The sequence below is a fragment of the Schistocerca piceifrons genome, chromosome 6 (genome assembly GCF_021461385.2).
Source record: "Schistocerca piceifrons isolate TAMUIC-IGC-003096 chromosome 6, iqSchPice1.1, whole genome shotgun sequence".
Lineage (NCBI taxonomy): Eukaryota > Metazoa > Arthropoda > Insecta > Orthoptera > Acrididae > Schistocerca > Schistocerca piceifrons.
In genome coordinates this window covers 229,213,364-229,233,693 of record NC_060143.1, presented here as the reverse complement: position 1 = coordinate 229,233,693, position 20,330 = coordinate 229,213,364, and the positions used below count along the sequence as shown (strand labels likewise).

Genomic DNA, 20,330 nt, shown 5'->3' with positions numbered 1-20,330 from the left:
AGGTTATAGATATTTTGTAGAATGGCATCTTAAGTTAGCAAAATACAGATGATCCAATCAGAAAGGAACATTTATTAGAGGCGGCAATTGGTAGGTTACCTTGAAGATTAAAGGAAAATCTGCTTAGTAACAACTGGGGAAAGATATCAACTTTATCAGAATATATTGAACAAATAGACACAGTACGAAAATTGAAATGGAAATGGAAATAATTCTAATAATAAATGGCCAAGAAAAATTAAAACACAAAATAAAAACTATTCAAATGAAATATTCACATCAGCAATAACAACACGGGAAAACTCTAGGGGTTCCGGGGCAGAGCTCGGCTCCAGACGCAAATATCCAGACAACCCGCGTAATGGAGATTTTATAGAAAGAAGATTTCAGAATAATGCTTATCCAAGTGAAGACTTATTAGAATAAGGAGAAGGAGTAACAAAAGAGTATTTTAAACCTAGAATAAGTCAATATTATTCTAGACTCTGTAAGTGAAATGTGTGCTACTGACCAGAGCTTTTTGGAAGAACACAAGCTACTATATAAGTTTCAAATGTTACCACTTACTGGAATTAAAACAATTTGAATTACTGGAACAATGGACGTGAATTATCGACCATGCTTGTTATTGGTAATTAAGCTTTTGAATAACCGATGTTTCCGCTAATGGGGCTAAAAGTGCCCAATTTTACTAGGTAATAATAATAAGATTGCCTATCTGAGAATAAGATGCTGATAGATTTCAATGGAGGTAAGATGTCTTTTTTTTATGACGAGGCCATGATATAACAGCAGAGTATATTGCTGTAAAATGATTGTGTAAAAAACCACCAGCATAAGAAGATAGCTAATGAACAAGAAGATAATCAATAAGTATAGATATCATAATAAGACTGAACAAGACACAATGGTACCTTTACTGCAGAAACAAAACGACATATTTCATTAAAACCAGAGATAATTAAAGATTTTAAATATACACTAAAGACAATATCACATGAACCATTCCACACTAAGCCTTATCCAACACCTGCATCAGTTAAGGACATAGTACAAATGGAAACAGGGAAAAAAAAAGAGTAATGAGGTTGTAGTAACACTGTTCACGTTTACGTCGCACTTCACTTAGCGTAGACCGGGACTGTGTCCTATGCATGCCCGATGTTAACTGACTGGGCACGGCCCGTGCTGCCTGAGTTGTTGTTGTTGTTGTTACGCTGGCAGAGGTCGCGTCCAAATTCTCGCGTGCCCTCTGGTGGACAGGACTCTACTTGCGGCAACTACCGTCCGTGACGCGCCGTGCCGATGTGCACCTCCTGCGATCTTTCCGGTGGCTACTGCACTCCTCCTCCTTCGGGGGGTGAAGCCACTGTGATCCACTGCGTTGGAAGGTGGAGCGTCAGGCAGGAGTGATGACCTCCACATCCATTGGAAGGCCGAAGTCGAGGGGCTCTGCCAACCCTCGAGCCGGAACCTTCGAATACGGCTGGAAGTGACCCACACGAAGAGGCCCCCGTCGTCCCACCACCGGAGCCCGGGACAGAACGGGCGACAAGCTGTTGAACTCCGGATCCCATTCCACCTTGGGAGGGGCAAGACCCAGTGGCGGGGACGATGGGGAAGGGACGACCACAAGTGAACCAGCCTCCTGAGAAACCAGGCCTGCGAGGGGGGCCAGCTCTCACTGGGGCATCTCACACGATGGCGATACCAGTGCTGGAGCTACTGGAGGCTGCCAAGTCTGAGAACCATCGCAGTGCGGCAGAGTCACAGCGGGGAGAGGCGGTAACGTCCCCTGGGAAACCAACACGGGTGCCGGCAATGGGGAAGCCGGTGTCCGAGAGGTCGGAGGGTGGGTGCCCAAACGTGGACGTAGCTGATTTTGGTGACGACGTACCACTCGGCCCCCGTCTGCAAGGTATAGAGCCGGCGGCCATTTCGGCGCAGGACCACCGCCGGTATCCAACGTGGATTGCGACCAAACCCACGTGCCCAGACCGACATACCCAGTGGAAAGCCAGGTACTCCGTTTTGCGAAGACTGGCGAGGACCAGGCCGGAGGAGGTGCAGCAGAGTCCTAGGTTGGCGCCCATGGAGGAGCTCTGCGGGGCTGCGGTCTCCCATTGGTGTGGTCCGGTATGCCGTCAGGAAAAAATGTCAATGCCTCCTCCGCAGGAAAGTCGTGCACATACTTTCTCATCTGCGTCTTAAATGTGTGCACCATGTGCTCGGCTTCCCCATTAGATTGTGGATGGAAGGGGGGAGAGCAAGCGTGCCGAATACCGAAGCGCCTACAAAAATCCTGGAAGGTCTGCGAAATAAACTGCGGTCCATTGTCCGAGACGAGGGTGATTGGCAGACCTTCCACAGAAAAGATTTTTGCTAGTGCCTGGATTGCAACTTCCGAAGTGGTTGAGGAGCAGTGAACCACATATGGGAATCAGGAATAAGCATCAATGACAATGAGCCAAAAGCCATTGAGAAACGGGCCCTCAAAATCGATGTGAACACATTCCCATGCGTGGGTTGCCGGCGGCCATGAAGAGAATGTTGCCCTGGGAGATGCCTGTTGGCTCGCACACTGGGAACAGGCGGCCACCAAGTGCTCAATTTCTCTGTCAATACCGGGCCAGTACACATGTCTGCGAGCCAAGGTTTCAGTACGGGAAACACCCCAGTGCCCCGCATGTAATAACGTGAGGACCTCCCTTCGTCAACTTGCAGGAACAACCACGCGAGGAGCTGTATCATCGGTAGCCAGAAGGAGAACTCCGTCCAAGACCGAGAGGCGGTCTCGTAGAATAAAATAATTACGAAGAGGGTCCGAGGCCCGGACTGGAGGGCGGGATGACCACCCCCCAGGACCAATGGCTTATAGGGGTCAAAAGTAGCCAAACAAGGCGCTGACGTGAGGAGGCCCTTCAACGAGGTGAACGCTCGCTCGCATGCAGGCGACCAATCAAAAGGAACACCATTGCGCAGAAGGCAGTACAGGGGGCGGGCTACGGTGGAAGCCCTGGGAATGAACCAGTGGTAATAGGCTATCTTGCCTAAAAAAGCTTGTAACTCTTTCAGCGAAGCAGGCTGAGGAAGGTCGACGATACCTTGGACCAAACTTCCTAGTGGCTGGACGCCGTGCCGAGAGATGGTTTAGCCCACATACTCAATGGACGGTTGGAAGAAGTTTGACTTATGCAGGTTGCAACGCAAGCCCACAGACCTGAATTTGAGAAAGAGGCTGCGAAGGTTGTGCAAGTGTTCCTTCGTGCTGCAGCCTGTGACAATTATGTCATCCAGGTAATTAATACAATGAGGGATTGTCGACGTGACATGCTCAAGATAACGCTGGAATATCGCCGGGGAACTGGATATTCCGAAGGCCAACTGCTGGTATTGGTAAAGGCCAAACGGGGTGTTGACGACTGCCAGCCGTTTGGAGTCCTCATCAAGTGGTATCTGATGATAAGCCTCCGAAAGATCGATTTTCGAAAAATATTGGCCTCCCGCCACGGCGGAGAACAATTCAACAGCACGAGGCAAAGGATAGGTGTCCACCACCAATTGGGAATTAATGGTGGCCTTGAAATCGCCACAAAGACGTAATTTTCCCCGAGGGCTTCCTTACAATAACGAGGGGCGAAGCCCACTCACTAGAAGAAATGGGAAGAACGACCCCTAGGGCTGTCAGCCGGTCTAGCTCTTCCTTTACCTGAGGGCAGAGAGCCAAGGGGATCTGCCTCGCACATAGAAAACGCGGGCGAGCCGATGCCTTCAACGTTAAGTGAGCTTCAAAATCTGAAACACGCCCCAGGCCCTCCTCAAAGATATCGGGAAAGTCTGAGATCAAAGTTTCCAATGATTGATAGGGAATGTCTTCGGAGACCAACTGTATGGTGTCAGCGATAGAAAAACCGAAAGCTTGAAAGGCATCCAGACCAATATGGTTAGCGGCGCTCGCATCACTGACAACAATAAAAGTAATAGGCCGAGTGACTGATTTGTAAGTCACGTCGGTAGTGAACTGACCCAGTAGGGGAATGAACTGTTTACCATAACCGTGTAGACGTCGGTAAACTGGCGCCAACGGGGGCGATCCAAGGTCGGAATAAGTTTGTGGATTCAACAACGAAACTGCCGCGTCCGTATCTACATGCAGTTGTAACCGGCGCGACAGAACCAACACCTCGATAAAGAGTTTGCGTGCCGATGCATCGGGAGCCTGGCCCGATGAAACATCCTGAATGTCAATGTCCATGTCCTCTATACCTGCTTCCTTCGATTCTTTTGAGGCTGAGCGGCAAACTTTAGCAATGTGTCCTTTTTTATTACATTTGTGACAAACAGCCCAACGCTGGGGGCACTCTGACCAATCATGATGTACATAGCACGACGCACAGGACGGCAACGGGGGCCGGCGGCCGGAATTCTGTTTACGCGCTGTGCAGGAGCAGCCGTTAACGGCCGGATTGTACCGCTCGCACGTCGTCCACCCCGGACACAGTGGACGCGGCCGCGCCGCCCTGAACTGTCGCGACGTCGCACCACACTTCCAGCTGTTGTCCTGCAGTGTGAGAGACTTCATACGATTGAGCAATGGACAGGACTTCCTCAAGGGAAGGGTCTTCTAACTGCAGGGCCCGTTGCCGGACCTCCCTATCAGGGGCCGAACGAACAATGACATCGCGTACCATACGTGGGCATACAACTCTCGCGACTGCTCCGTGAAAAAATGACACTTGCGACTAAGACCGTGCAGGGTAGCGGCCCATGCCTGGTAAGACTGATGGGGCTGTTTCTTGCATTGATAGAACTCGACCCTAGCCGCCACAACATGCGTGCGGCGGCGATAATATGAAGACAGCAATGAACACAATGCGTCAAAAGACAAGGACGAGGGTTCCTGCAATGGCGCTAGCTGCCGCAAAACTTGATACAGCGAGGGAGATATCCAAGACAAGAAGAGAGCATGACATACCTCCGCATCGGCAACATGAAAAGCCTGGAAATGCTGCCGAAGGCGATGTTCATATGCGTCCCAATCCTCCGCCGTCTCATTATACAGGGGAAAGGGAGGAGGGAACGGCGCTGGAGCAGACGGCGTGGAGAGCAACGCCGGAAGCACTTGTTTCATGGTGGCCATGAGCTCCGTCTGCTGCTCAACCAAAACCCACACTAAATCCTCCATGCCGTGGAGAAGCTGCGAAACCAGAACAACGACGCAACACGCGAAAGAACGATCCCATCCTCGTCGCCAATTGTGTAGTAACACTGTTCACGTTTACGTTGCACTTCACCTAGCGTAGACCGGGACTGTGTCCTATGCATGCCTGACGTTAACTGACTGGGCACGGCCCGTGCTGCCTGAGTTGTTGTTGTTGTTGTTGTTACACCGGCAGAGGTCGCGTCCGAATTCTCGCATGCCCTCTGGTGGACGGGACTCTACTTGCGGCAACTACCGTCCGTGACGCGCCGTGCCGATGTGCGCCTCCCGCGATCTTTCTGGTGGCTACTGCAGAGGTGTTATTGAAACTTCTGGTTACAACAAGCTATTAGTAAGAGAAACTGGCTGGATCAGTCCATTTAGTATTAGACACTAGAACGTTAAATAGAATAATAGACGTAGGAAAGGACAGATCCCAATTATAGATAAATCACTAACAAGATTTTCAGGATTCAAATATGTTACTGGCAAGTATCATTAGCCAGAGAATCTAGGAAACAGATGTCAGTGTTTCTGTTTGAAGACAGATGTTATCAATTTAAGGTCTTGCCTTTTAGGTTGAATGTATCTGTGTCTGTATATATAAGAGAACTACACAAAGCTGTGCAAAAATCACTTAAAGATGAAATATCAATTATGTAAGTGACATAGTCATAGCATCCAAGACATGGTAAGAGCATTGTAATACACTAGATCAATTATTACACAGATTAAACAGTTTCATCAAATGAAACCCTCTTTTGTGCATATACTTAAACCTGTTTTCACAGAACTACCCAAGTTGTATCAAAGCTCAAGTAGCTTCCGACCAAAGTATTCTAATGTCTTAGCACTAAAAGGGAACTTTGCATTTTCATGAATGTACTTTGAAATGAATAATTAATAGATTGCTACTGACTGTACAGATAACATGCTACGTTCCAGACAGGCACAATTAAATGACACTTACACATAAGCTTTCAGCCACAGCCTCCGTGGGAAAAAGAGAAACACACACCATTCATTCACAGAAGCAAACAGCTGCATCTTTTTGCATGTCTTTACGTATGTTTTATGCATATTTTCTCTTATCCATCTCCTCTCACAACCATCAAGACCTATTTTGCCCATTTCCGCATCATTCCTGTTTCCATTACACCATTCCTGTCATAATGGACCTCTGCTCTATCTTTCTGCACCAGTTTAGAAATGTATCAGCTTCCCTGCCAAAAACCCAGTCCCACATTCCATTTCTTCAATGCTCCCTAAACAACAGAACCCCCCAAATGACCTAGCCATAAAAATTTCTTTCTCTGGAGCCCACCTCTCCTTTCACTGTGACCTTCGCCTTTTCAGACTCCGCCAGTCCCTGACCCTCATAAACCTGGTACTGCAAACACCCTTCTCCATGGATCAGGCATTTCACAACCACCTCTGCTCTTTCCGCAAGATACTGCTACTGTGCAATCTCTGCTTCATACATTGTATCTCTGAAACTGAATCCCTTCCACTCCAGCACCTGGAGGAGCATTCCAGACACCACTTCCATAAGTTATCCGACCTGCTGTTATCCTACTGCCACCTTGGGGCACCTCTTTCCAAATCCCTGTCTTACCCACGGTGTTCTTCCTCACTCACCCCACACACCACCTACTTGCCACATCCAAAAAACTCCCTGACAACACATCAACAAATCCAGAGCCGGAACATACCTATAACATTGTTGTTAACCTATCCACCAAAATCAACAGCTCCATAGATTTTTCAGTCCTATGCAAAGGCCTCACCTTTAGCCCCACACCCAAACTTAACCATGCTAGACTTGTCAAAAACCTACTCTCCTTCTCCAGATCCCTGCAATGTAAACACCTTTTTGCTGCCAATCCCTTCAACCAAAGCCAACCTAATTCCAACACTGGATCCTGCCTCTCCCAGTTCATACCACCATCCAATCATGATCCTCCACCTCCACCTCAACTAATCACTTGTTGGGTCACCTCTCAGGAATTCCTTACCTCCGACTTAGCCTCATCATCCTTCCCCAGGTCCCTTCCCCAGAATACCAAACTTTCATCAAAAGACAGAATAGCCATACAGAACCTTAAAACTAATCCTGACTTCTTCAGCCTATCTGCAGACATAGGTTCCGTCAATGTTGTTATGAATCGCAGTGACTATGTGGTGGAAGGCCTCCGCCAATTATCTGACTCCTCCACCTATACACTCTGCCAGAGTGATCCCATCCCCGAAGTCCAACACAACTTCCAATCCCCTGCTTAAAGCCTTGGGCCCTTGCCAGAACCTCTCCCCTGCATCAATTTCCCTTCTCACCCCTGTGCACACCCACCTTCTACATGCTCCCAAAAATCAACAAACCCAACTATCCTGGATACCCCATTGTGGCTGGTTATTGTGCCCCCAATGAAATAATTTCAGCCCTCATTAACCAACATCTTCAACCAACAGCAAGTAATCTAACCTTCCACATCAAAAATACCAACCACATCCTTTAGTGATTCTCCACCACCCCCACCCCTTTACCTCCTGGATCCATACTCGTCACTGTGGCATCAACCACCTCTTTATATATCTACAGCCCTCATGCCCATGATCTTACCGCTGCTGAATACCTCTCTTCCCAACATCTTTCAGGCTCCAAACCAACTACCTCATTCCTCATACACCTTAATAACTTTATCCTAACCCATAACTACTTCTCCTTTGAAGGGAAGGTATACAAACAAATCCCTGGCACAGCCATCAACCCAGCGTGCCCTCATCCTAGACGCTGAGATCCTCCTCTCTGATGGCTCCATACGTACCTCTGTCCATATTAAACCACCAATAGTACCCGCATTCTAACAGCTGTCATCCCTCTCACACCAAAAAATGCCTCCCATACAGCCTGGCTATACAAGGATGATTTATTTGCAGTGACAAGAACTTGCTTGCCTAGTACTCACAGGGTTTCATCAAGACCTTCAAAGACAGGCATTATCCCCAGACCTAGTCTGCAAACAGATCTCCCATGCCAATTCCCCTCACACCCCCAATCCTCCCATCACCCCCAAGAACCTGCCACAAATGAATGCCCCCTTTGTCACACAATACCACCCCAAACTGGAACAACTGAACCGCATCCTTCCCCAGAGCTTTGATTACCTATCACCATGCCATGAAACAGATATCCTACCCGTGATCCTTCGCACCACCCACAAAGTGGTGTTCCATCGCCCACCCAACCTCCACAATACCCTAATCCATCCCTATGCCACTCCCAATTCCAACGCCTTGCAACAAGGATCATATCCCTGTGGAAGACCCAAGTGCAACACCTGTCCAATCTACCCACCAAGCACTTCCTATTCCACTCCTGTATCAGATTCATCCTACCCCATCAGGAGCTGGGGCTGGGCCACCTGTGAAAGCAGCCATATCATTTACCAGCTCTGCTGCAACCATTATATAGCTTTTTATTGGTATGACTACCAACCAGCTGTCCTCCAGGATGAAGAGCAAAGTAGATCATCCTGTGACACAACATGCAGCTGGACATAACATCCTTGATTTCCATTGGTTTCTTCACTACCCAAGCCATCTGGATCCTTCCCTCCACCACCAGCTTTTCTGAACTGTGCAGATGGGAGACATCCTTACAGCACATTATCCACTCACATAATTATCCCAGAATCAACCTACGGCAATGCACTGTACCACACCCTCCGCCCAACAGTTTCTACCCCCTCTGTCCTATCATCTCCTCCCCATTCATGTCTCCTTTACTCTTCGTTTGTTACCCTCTGCCAATGCACCCACCCACCTTTCCCCACTCCTCTCCTTTTTTGCTCAGTTTTTTCCATCTCCCTGGCCCACATACTCCTGACACTCCACCTGTTGGCTTTCTAGTCCCTAAACACTTCACCAGACAGATTTTGTCTCTCTCTTCCCACCCATATACTTCTATCCCTTCCCCTTCCCTGCCGCCGCCAGATTGCTGCCTGTGTCCCAGGTGATAGTTACATTCTGGTCAGAGTTGCCGGAGATGATGTGCTTGCTTCTATGAATGAATGGACTGTGATTCTCTTTTTTCAACAAAGGCTGTGGCCGAAAACATGTGTAAGTGTGTCTTAATTGTACTCTCTGCAACTTAGCATGTTATCTTTACATTAAGAGGCAATCTATTTTTTCCTACATTACTGACATTCTTACCTGGAGTTTCCATAGATTAATTAATAGATTGATATAAATAAGATGGATGTAGCCAATACAGTGAAAGGAAAATAGACAGTGTTGTTGCAACAGCTAAATTATTGTGATAGGTTAAATGTGACAGGTACCTAAAAGTAGGATCTATAGTCCAATTTAAATTACTTGCTGGTTGACACCTGTCACTTGCTGCTTCATTGTTGCCACATCAGCTGCTGGCTACTGCTATGTTAAAGGCAAACAAACAGAGCAAATAAGTTAACAAATGAGGTTTAAGAGTAACATGGAGCATTGTTGGAAGTGCCCACTGCAAGTTAAGAGGAAATGGGAGATTCTCTGTAGACAACTGATTTTAAGTGACCAATGACAAATGCGGCAGATGACATATTCTGTAGCTATGAATTTAAACTCATGTCCTAGCCTCGCCAGAACTTTGTGATGGGCAATGTATCTGAGAAAACACGGATCAACAGTGTGTGGCACAACCAAAATCACAATCATTTTGTTCACAGCATTTAAGACTAAGCGCAAAGAGCAAAAGCAAGACAGAAAAGTTTCATAATATGTTCATTCAGACAGACATCATCTGCAGCAAAATTTCAGTTTCAGTGGTCAAAATCAAACTTATTTCTTGCTGTCATTGGTTGCCTGAAACTGTCCTCACACTGGCCACACAGGATGTCTCATCACCAACTGATAAGCAGTCTTGTTTGGCACTTGGTTGCAGATTATAGGCGACTTAAGTAGATTCCAAATGAAAAAATAATGATAGGAAGAAAAGTAAGAGAATACAAAAAGTCAATAGATGATGAAAAAGGGTGTGACAAAGAATCCGAAATAAAAAAATACATTTGAATCAATTAACTGAACAAAAATGATGATCAATGTCTTTTGATTAGATTTTAAAAAATCACTGAATCTGATGGATTCGAACCTATGACCTTCCACAGACAAGGTTTATATGCTACCCACACTGCTGTGCCAGTATACTGTAGAAAGACATTGTATTTGTTACTCTAGCAGCCCTGTTACAATGATTGATTGCAGCCTTCAAAAATCATCCTTCATGGAATGTCATGCAAGGCTTATCTAACGTATTCTGATCTCTATGATTAGGATCAAGAAGCGCTTGGTTAGTGCTCCTTACGAACTGTGTATATTTCGTTAGCATCATTTTGTGTGTGTTTGCGTGTGTGTATGTGTTTTGTTATTGCATGGTAAAATACGAAATACAATGACCAGACACAGGATTCAGGATCCAAAATATCATAAAAAGGAAGCCGGACAAGGAATTTGAAGTAAAGTGGCTAAAGGTTAGGGCAGTTTGGCAATGGCAAACAGTTCAGGTTTGATGATTAGCGCTTTGACTGAAGGAAACCATCTACAACGCATGAAATGTCAACTATCAAATAATATTACATTGGTATTCTTTAAGCAAAAAAGAGATGCTTCCACTATTTCAAAATATTATCACATTAACAGAACTGATTCGATTGACGGAGCTCTTTTTATTGAATCCTACATGGTTATTTAACTTTAAAAGGAAAATGCAAATAACAATCATCGTCTGCCTCCTTCCAAGTATTAGGCCTTCACACCTGTTGTGGTCTTGTCAAGAAATTCCCCTGCCATCTTTTCACTGGTCATCCAAGCAATCTTACACCATTGGGGTGGTAGTATAGTGTGGATTTTGGCATCCTCTTTGAGCGCATTCATTGTAGATGTTTTCTTCGATTTTTTTTGGTAGTTATGAATATAGTGCGAGATGGGTTCCATTTGAAGTTCCTTCAACACATCTTCATTCCTTTTGTGGTCCCATTTGGTGTGCCCAGCTGTTCCTCTCAAGAATTTCATTTCACAGGCTGTTAGTCTTTTCACATAATTTGTCTTCATTGTCCAGACTTCACTGCCATAACACCGCATAGGTCTTGCTAAGGTTTTATAAATATAATTAGAACCTACTCACCAAGCAACCACAGGAGTAAATACATATAAAGGTTAAAGAAATCGCAAGCTTTTGGAGCCAGTGGTTCCTCCTCCTGGCAGAAAGGCTGAAGGAAAAGGAAGAGGGGTGATGTAAAAAGACTGGTGAGGTTTAGGAAATAGAGAATGTTCACAAAACTCGCCCAGGATCCTGGCTCATGGGAGACATAATGGACAGGTTGAGAAGGAAGCTTATTATAAAGGTATATTCTGATGCACTTCTTGACTAGGGAAGGTTTCATTACACTATTAATGACTCCCAATTTTCTTATATACCTGGTGACTTTTTCAGATATGTTTGTTTCTTCCAGAAAAGATAGTTTACAGCCTAAATATGTGAATGTGTTCACTCTTTCTAGAGTTGTATTTTAAAAACATATCTTACTTCATATTGGGTACTTTGTGCAGGAAGCCGTAATTTGATTTTTTGGTGTTTACGCCTATGTCCGTGCTGTATTTCTCTGATAGAATCTGTAAATTGTGTCAGAATGCTGCATGTCATCCTCTACAAGAGTTAAATCATCTGCAAAAAGTTAGGCATCTAGCTTTGTGTTTCTGATGATTTGAAAGAAGCCGTGTGGCATTTGTTCCACTCTTGGCTAATTTTATTCATATACATGATAAGCCCCAGGAGAAGATTTAATCAATCTAGAGCTGGTTAAATACACTAACAAATTGTTTATAGACAGATTCTTAACTTCTTAAATATGATCTGATCAGGAGACAATCTACCTGAGAGCTGGACTAATAATAATAATAATAATAATAATAATAAATGATATTACAATAAAGTATTTACTTACCTGACGCAGCTTGAATTAGTAGCTTCTAAGATGCAAAACAAAATGACAGGTATATTTTAAATAGAATAATTAATTAATGAAAAAGAAAGACAAATATGAATTACATGTACTGTATCTCATAAATTATTGAAAAGGTGATTCTCATTATGATATTTAATGTTTTCATTAGATTACTTAAGAAACAGTAACACATTTAGTCATTTATGCAGGGTACCATATGAGATGGTACAGATTTTAAATTCAGTATTTTTCCCTAAAGAGTTGTAGGTGCGAAGGTTTTTGAACCCTCGTTGTTGATAAATGAGTAAATGTGGTAATTAATTTTATGTTAATACTTACATTTCTTTTTTAATAATATGCACCTGCCTCTGTCTATATTATGTATTTTTATACATATGATATTACGTAGTACTGCACATATTTGTTTTGCACTGTATTACTATTTGTTTGGGGTACTCCTTTGGAAGATTGTAGCAGTTGAGCTCACCGGCAGACACCTTTATGTCACAATAAGTAAGGCACAAAGCTTCCAACTCGACAAGGACTGTTTAAGAGGGGCCCTCTGAGTAGACAACATCGAGAATCTCCAATGAAGAATATACTCGAGAAAGTATATGTCTAAACCAGAATAGAAAAGCTGTTAGTTTGTTTCAGTTTCAATGATTCCTCTTTAGAAGAACAGTCAACGAATAAGTTAATATACTGAAACTAAAACTATATAAAGGCTATTTATATGAATGTGACACCCAGAATTCTTTCAGGACATGCAAGAAAAGTAATTATAAATACCAATAGCATAAGAAAAAGTGGGCATATACAATTAAAACACAATATTAGAAGCACATTTGCATTTGATTCCATATAATACATTCCAATCATGGAAGTTTGGACCATTTTCATTTATATTTGTTAGCTTGTAAGCACTAGTAGAGTCATTCATTAATCTTTCCTTCTGAAGAAGTAATTTCTTACAAAGTAAACTTTTGATAACGACGATGGCAAAAATTTAAGTTGTGACATTCAAAGTAGTGAACAATAGACAAAGAGGCAGGGTAAATGCTGCAATAAATGTCGATTACTAGAACGAGTAGCAGTTGTTATTTCAATCGTAATCAGAACTTCGACAAATTATAAATTATCTGATTAAAAGAACAGTAAGATAAAGTAAATCTGTGGTCAAGCATCCCCCTTTCATTCCTTTCTGATATTCTCTGCAAATGCATGAATATAATTCAATGCATTCTATCAAAATGCCTCAAGCTATAAGTTTGCTCTTGCTCGTTCTCTATTTTTTTGCATCCAACCATCCCCCCCCCCCCCCCCCCCCCCAAAAAAAAAAAAAATGAAAATATGTGTCAATCAAATTGAATATGCATGAATTTTAACACTTACCAATGCCTCCACCTTCACAACAGGCTCAACTGGTAGATAATCCCACAGGCTGTCTTCTACACCATTGTCATCACACTGCTATAAAGCAAAAGAGAAATGACAATTAGGCCTCCAGTTGCAAGCATCTATTGATTAAGTGCAATGAGCAATAGAAGGAACATACTCAGCTGTTATGCCTATAGATGAGAGTGCCTGCATCAACAAACATCTGCATCTGCAATATTTAACTATAGCTCTCAGCAACCTACCTGTAGATGGTGTTTTTGAATGATTGGCTATTGAATTCCATAGATACAAACTAATTACTGTACCCAACTACCGAACACCTGGGCCTGATGAAATATCTGCAGGAAAGCTCAGCATATTCATCTTAATGGCTCCAAAATAAATCTTAATGGCACCTCTGCTGACCAGTCAGTCTTCACTTGAAAATGAGTGGCTAAGAGTGGTGGGTTCATGCGGAAGGCGAAAAAGTGAATGGGCCACACGGCTGGTTCCTTATGCCTCAGCAATATGTACGAGGTGCTACCCACTATTGATAATTCTTCCTAACCAGAAAGGGATGACTCTCCTGTTGGGCCAGTGGTTGCTTTTTCTGCAGGGCCAGTGGCCGATTTTCCTGCACAGTCTTATAAGTGCAGAGGGCAAGTATGCTAGTCATTGGGAACTCCAAAATTAGGCGGGTAATAGAGACCCCCAGGAAAATAGCAGGCAGGACTGAAAACAATGCCAGTGTCCATTCAGCAAGTTTGTAAGGGGGTCTCATCTGAGACAATGAGGAAGCCCTGCCAGTACCGGCTACAAATAATGGCACATTAGGTACAAATGACACCTGCTGCTTGGGTTCTGAGGTCATCTTCAGTTCCATTTGGTAGATGGCTGATTTGGTGAAGGCAACTAGCAAATCAAATGGGGTACAGCCTAAGCTCACTATTTGTAGTTACCAGGGTCGATTATGGTCCTCTGGTTTGGAGCAGAGTTCAAGGTCTAAACCAGAGCTCAGACAATTCTGCAATGGTATCACATACAAATTTCTCAACCTCTGCTATCAGGTGGAGAAATGTAAGGTTCCCCTTAATAGGTCAGGCATACACTACAAGCAGGAAGTGGCTAATAGGGTAGTGGAGTACGTGTAGCATGCACATGGAGGTTTTCTTACGTCTTAAGAAATCCCAGCAGTTTTGCTGGCCAAAATCAAAGATACATGAGCTACAACATTCTCAGAGAATACTCATCCTCAAATATGTAGAAAAGTTTAATATGATATTAGTAAACTGCAGTAGCATCCACAGAAAGGTCCCAGAATTATTCTCAAAAGTTGTAAGGCACAGATAGTGTTAGGAACAGAAAGTTGGTTGAAATTGAAAGTGAACAGCAACAAAATCTCAAGTTCAGATTGGGATATTTATCATACGGATTGGTTAGTCACCAATGGTGGCAGCATTTTTATCTCAGTAAAGAATACGATAATATCTAGCATGGTTATCATGAATTCCGAATGTGGATAAATCTGTGTAAAGTTAAGCATCAAATCTCTGTCAAAAATGGTAATTGGATGCCTTTGTAGATGCCTGGCTGAGGAGCACTTCAGAGAGAAGTTTCAGATTATTGTTAATAACTTTCCTGATAACGGGGTGGTTTCAACTTTATTGGGACAGTCATGCTATCAAAACTGGTGCCCAAGGCAGGGATGTGTGTGACATAATTCTGAATGGCCTGTCCAAAAATTACTTTGAGTATATAATTACAGAACCAACTTGAAAAGGAAATGTCTCAGATGTCCTAGATATCTTTGCTTTGCAAAAGTGACAGGATACAAATTGCAGAGAATCTGAGTAGTCTACAACAAATACACAGTGCCAAGGACAAAGGTGTGGAGCACAAATGAAAAAAATTCAAGGGTTCTGATAACCTCAGTGTGGTGTCACTGCCAGACACCACACTTGCTAGGTGATAGCCTTTAAATCGGCCGCGGTCCGGTAGTATACGTTGGACCCGTGTGTCGCCACTATCAGTGATTGCAGACCGAGCGCCGCCACACGGCAGGTCTAGAGAGACTTCCTAGCACTCGCCCCAGTTATACAGCCGACTTTGCTAGCGATTGTTCACTGACAAATTACGCTCTCATTTGCTGAGACGATAGTTAGCATAGCCTTCAGCTACGTCATTTGCTACGACCTAGCAAGGCGCCATTATCATTTGCTATTTATCTTGTGATGCATGTACCGTCAGACCGATGTTCACCAATTATGGATTAAAGTTAAGTATTCCAGAAGCTACATACTCTTTTTACTAGACTCAACTCCTTTAACTGTTCCAGACCTCATGCCAGCCTGCGTGAGCTTAAACGCGTGCCTTTCGGCTATCTCATAGTGGCTTGGCTGTCTTGCCAAGTCACAACACTCACTGTTCTGCACCCATAAGATCCAAATACACACAAAAAATTCAAAAGCATTTTTCGGTATGCCTTAGACAGCAAGTACACACCGAACAAGATCTTCAAAGGTTGGGAAAGACCCACTGGGTTTAACAGCCGAGTTAAAAAGCTGCTGCATAAACATAAAGAGCTTCATCACAGATTCAACAGTTTATAAGTAAAAACCTAGCAGTCAAATAAAGCAAAAATCAGCTTAAGGAAACCAACAAGAAAAATGTTGAATGATGTTGAAAGTAAAATTTCGTCAACAGATCTGACTGACAACCCTTGCATCACATCCACACCAGCCTGATTCAACAAGCCTTGCAAAATCTGGTCTACCCTAAGTAGAATACGAAAAACTGTGTAGATTTGTTCACTTGTTGTACAGATGGGAAACAATAGCTTCTCCCAAGTGTGATTGTGGAGCTGCTAGATAAATGGGTAAACCATAAAACATATATTTGAAGATTGCCCATTGACAGCCTTCAGCCTTCACTAGTGAATTGACAGCCTTCAGCCTTCACTAGTGACTACTCCAAAATCCTACATGCTACCAAAAAGGCTGTGGAATACATCAGCAATGTGGACATTCATCTGTAGTAGTGTTTCCATATATTTTGTGGTTGCACACACTGAGGTGACAAAAGACATGGAATAGCAATTTGCACATATATATATGGCGGCAGTATCGCGAACATGAGGTATGAAAGGCCAGTACATTGGTCTATCTGTCAATTGTATTCAGGTGATACATGTGAAAAGGTTTCTGACGTGATTGTGGCCACACGGTGGGAATTAACAGACTTTGAAGGCAGAACGGTAGTTCGAGCTACAAGCATGGGACATTCCATTTTGGAAATCGTGATGGAATTCAGTATTCCAAGATACACAGTGTCAAGAATGTGTTGAGAATACCAAATTTCAGGCATTACCTCTCACCATGAACAACTCTGTGGCCAAGAGCCTTCACCTAACGACTGAGAGCAGCAGCCTGTGCATTCAATTGTCACTGGAAACAGACACACAACACTGCGTGAAATACATCAATGTGAGATGTACAATGAAAGTAGCTGTTAGGACAGTGAGGCGAAATCTGGTGTTAATGGTCTGTGACAACAGACGACCAATGCAAGTGCCTTGGCTAACAGAACGACATTGCCTGCAGTATCTCTCCCCTGCCCATGACCACATCGGTTGGACTCTAGATGACTCGAAAGCCGTTGCATGGTCAGATGAGTCCCAATTTCAGTTGGTGAGAGCTGATGGTAGAGTTCGAGATCCCATGAAGCCGTGGATCCAAGTTGTCAACAAGGAACTGTGCAGGCTGGTGATAATGGTGTGGGCAGTGTTTACATGGAATGGGCTAGGTTCTCTGGTCCAACTGAAGGAATCATTGGCTGGAATTGGTTACGTTTGGCCACTTGGAGCCCATTTGAAGCCATTCATGGTCTTCACATTCTCAAACAACGATGGAATTTTTGTCAATGACAATGCGCCATTTCACCGAGCCACAAATGTTCGTGATTGGTCTGCAGAACTTCCTGGACAGTTCAAGCAACTGATTAGGCCACCCAGATCACCAAACATGAATCCTATCGAACGTTTCTGGGAGATACTCGTGAGGTCAGTTTGTGCACACCATAATGGGCCAGCAACACTTTCGTAATTATGGGCGGCTATAGAATCAGCATGGCTCAATATTTCTGCAGGGGACTTCCAACAACTTGTTGAGGCCACATCACATCCAGTTGCTGCATGGCACTGGGCAAAAGGACATGATATTAGGCAGTATCCCATGAATTGTGTCACCTCAGTGTAAATTTTATGTATGTTGTTCTCCATACGCAAATTGGTGTTAGTGACCATGAAACAGCTGTACTAACAATCATTACTTAGGTACAAAAGGCAACTATGACTAAGACTTGTTCAGTTACATAAAGAGGTCTTCATGTCAAACATCAAAGGGAATCCAGAATATTTACCAATGGGCAGATATATACAGAGGGACTGTGGACGGCATTTAAAATACAGTTGACCAAGCATTGGGTAGATACGTACCTAGTAGAACAGTTCATCATGAAAGGGACCCTCCATAGTATATAGTCACTGTAAACAAAATTTTAAACACAGCGAGCACTGCATAAAAAGTGTAAGACGAAGCATACGCTTATTGATAGGGAGATGCTGAATGAAATGCATTTGGCTGTAAAAACAGCTTTGTGTAAAGCCTTCTATGACTACCATAGCAAAATCTTACTGAAAGAGCTCTGGAGAAATCCAAAGAAATTATGGTCATTACTGAAGGCTGTCAGTGGCACCACTCATACTGACATTGTGGATAGCATAGTGAAAGCAGAAATGCTGAATTCTATTTTCAAATGTTCCTTTACAAATGCAGAAGCAGAAGTACTGCACCAATTCAATTCTTGCAAACCTCTGTCTTGAGTGATATGGAAATAACTGTCAGTAGCACTGGGAAGCAGCTTAAATCAATAAAATTACACAAAACTTCCATGGAATACCTGTCATTTCTATACAAAATTTGTATCTGGCTTTGCTCTCATTTTAACCATACTATATCATAGATCCCACTTAAACTGTGCCTAGTGCTTGGAAGAAAGCCCTGGTCACACCTATCTGTAAGAAGGGGAGCAGAAGTGAGCCACACAACTGCCATCCAATCTCAAAGGCATCAATCTGTTGTATAATTGTAGAATATCTTTGGAGCTCTAACATATGATCATTTATGAACCTCACAACTTAATATATCCATACGAATGCTAGTCTGCATATAAATGTAACAAGTATATCAGTAGAGATGCAGTCAAACAATGGAAAATAGTGGAGATGCCCAGTTGCAGATGCGCACAACAAGAAGACTGTCAGAACGTGAGCTTTCAGCCAATAAGGTCTGCATTGAAAATACACACACACACACACACACACACACACACACACACACACAACTTCCACATACATAGCCACTATCTCTGGCAGCCAGAGTCTAACTTCAGCTGCCAGAGCATTATACATTGCTGTTTTCCTTTGTTACTATTTTCTAATGCATTACTATACTCAGTATCCATCCTTTTTTCTCTTCTTCCCTGTGTTCCTCTTGTCACCTTACAAACCGCTCTGCACGTCCTGCTCACACGAGCCACACTGTATCAACTGTCTCAGCCAGGCACAACAGATGGCTACAGGATGGCATTGGTACAGCATCTTATGTCTCACACTACTCCCACCGATATAATTAATCCTATACCTTCAAATTGATCACTCTTCCTGCACCACTCTCGAGTATTTTCGCGTGTTATTTCCTGTATTTTTCATGTGCCATGTGAACTTGTATCTCAGCCTACCTAAACCTTCCCACCCCTCACTCCTTCTCCCCTCTATTCCAGTTCACACCAATTAACTTCAGCTAATCTAGTCACATCTGGCATCCATCTTCTTCACACTTATCCACCAACACACCTGCAACCCCTATTACAATCTTTCTTTTTGTTTATTTCTTCTTTGAGCTCTTCATGTGTTCACGCCAATTTGAGTTGGTTTTTGCTTTTCATTATCAGCCTACTTCCTCAGATTTCATCCTGTTTCCTCTTACTTCATCCGTTTCATCCTCTTCATGATTTTTCTCACGTTTGGGTGTATTTTTGTGAATTTTTTTGGACATAATTTTACGTTATTCATGTATTTTTTTCACATTTTTTTCCGCCACAATGGATCCTTGCTCCTTCCATATGCGTCAATACAGAAAAGTTGCCTTATCCTTAGCCAGAACCCAGTCCAGTTCAGCGTACTGTTTCTGCATTATTGCTTGGCTGGAATCCCCCCAAATGGCCTATCATCAAATTACCCTTTTCTGGCTGCCACCCTTCCTTCCACAATTACCTTCTGACAGTACCTTCTCTCCATCCACAAAATTCTCCTGCTATACTATTCCAAACTCCTGAATCCTATATCACACATTGAAACCTTTACTCTTCAGGCACTACAGCAACATGCACAATGCCATCTCAAGAAAACTCTCCACCGTCTTCACTTTCTACTCCCACCTTGGACTACCACTATCCACCATCTCTCGAACAACCTCCAAACCTCCTCCACGTCCCCTCATAACTGACAAATCCTATCTTGCACACCTACTACATTTACTCCAACCTCAAAAAACTCCCTCCCACCACCATACAGAATCCAGAACCTGGGCAGACAGGAAATACAGTCATGGAATATCTGCCATCTCTATACAAAATTTTTACCTGACCTCGCTCTCATTTTAACCATACTGCATCATAGATCACACTTAAACTGTGCCTAGTGC

The 20,330-nt window shown here is 43.5% G+C and overlaps 1 protein-coding gene across 2 annotated transcripts in view; it reads right to left on the bottom strand.

The window, feature by feature from the left end:
• LOC124802403 overlaps window positions 1–20,330 on the bottom strand; it is a 104,953-nt gene that overhangs the window by 67,214 nt on the left and 17,409 nt on the right. Inside the window, exons 2-3 of one of the 2 annotated variants that reach the window (XM_047263156.1) lie at window positions 13,585–13,662; window positions 8,850–8,852 (exon numbers count right to left, since the gene is read on the bottom strand). In XM_047263156.1, coding sequence (XP_047119112.1) covers window positions 8,850–8,852; window positions 13,585–13,662 — 81 coding nt within the window. The remainder of the gene's footprint in view (window positions 1–8,849; window positions 8,853–13,584; window positions 13,663–20,330) is intronic. The other variant, XM_047263157.1, reaches the window with a different exon arrangement.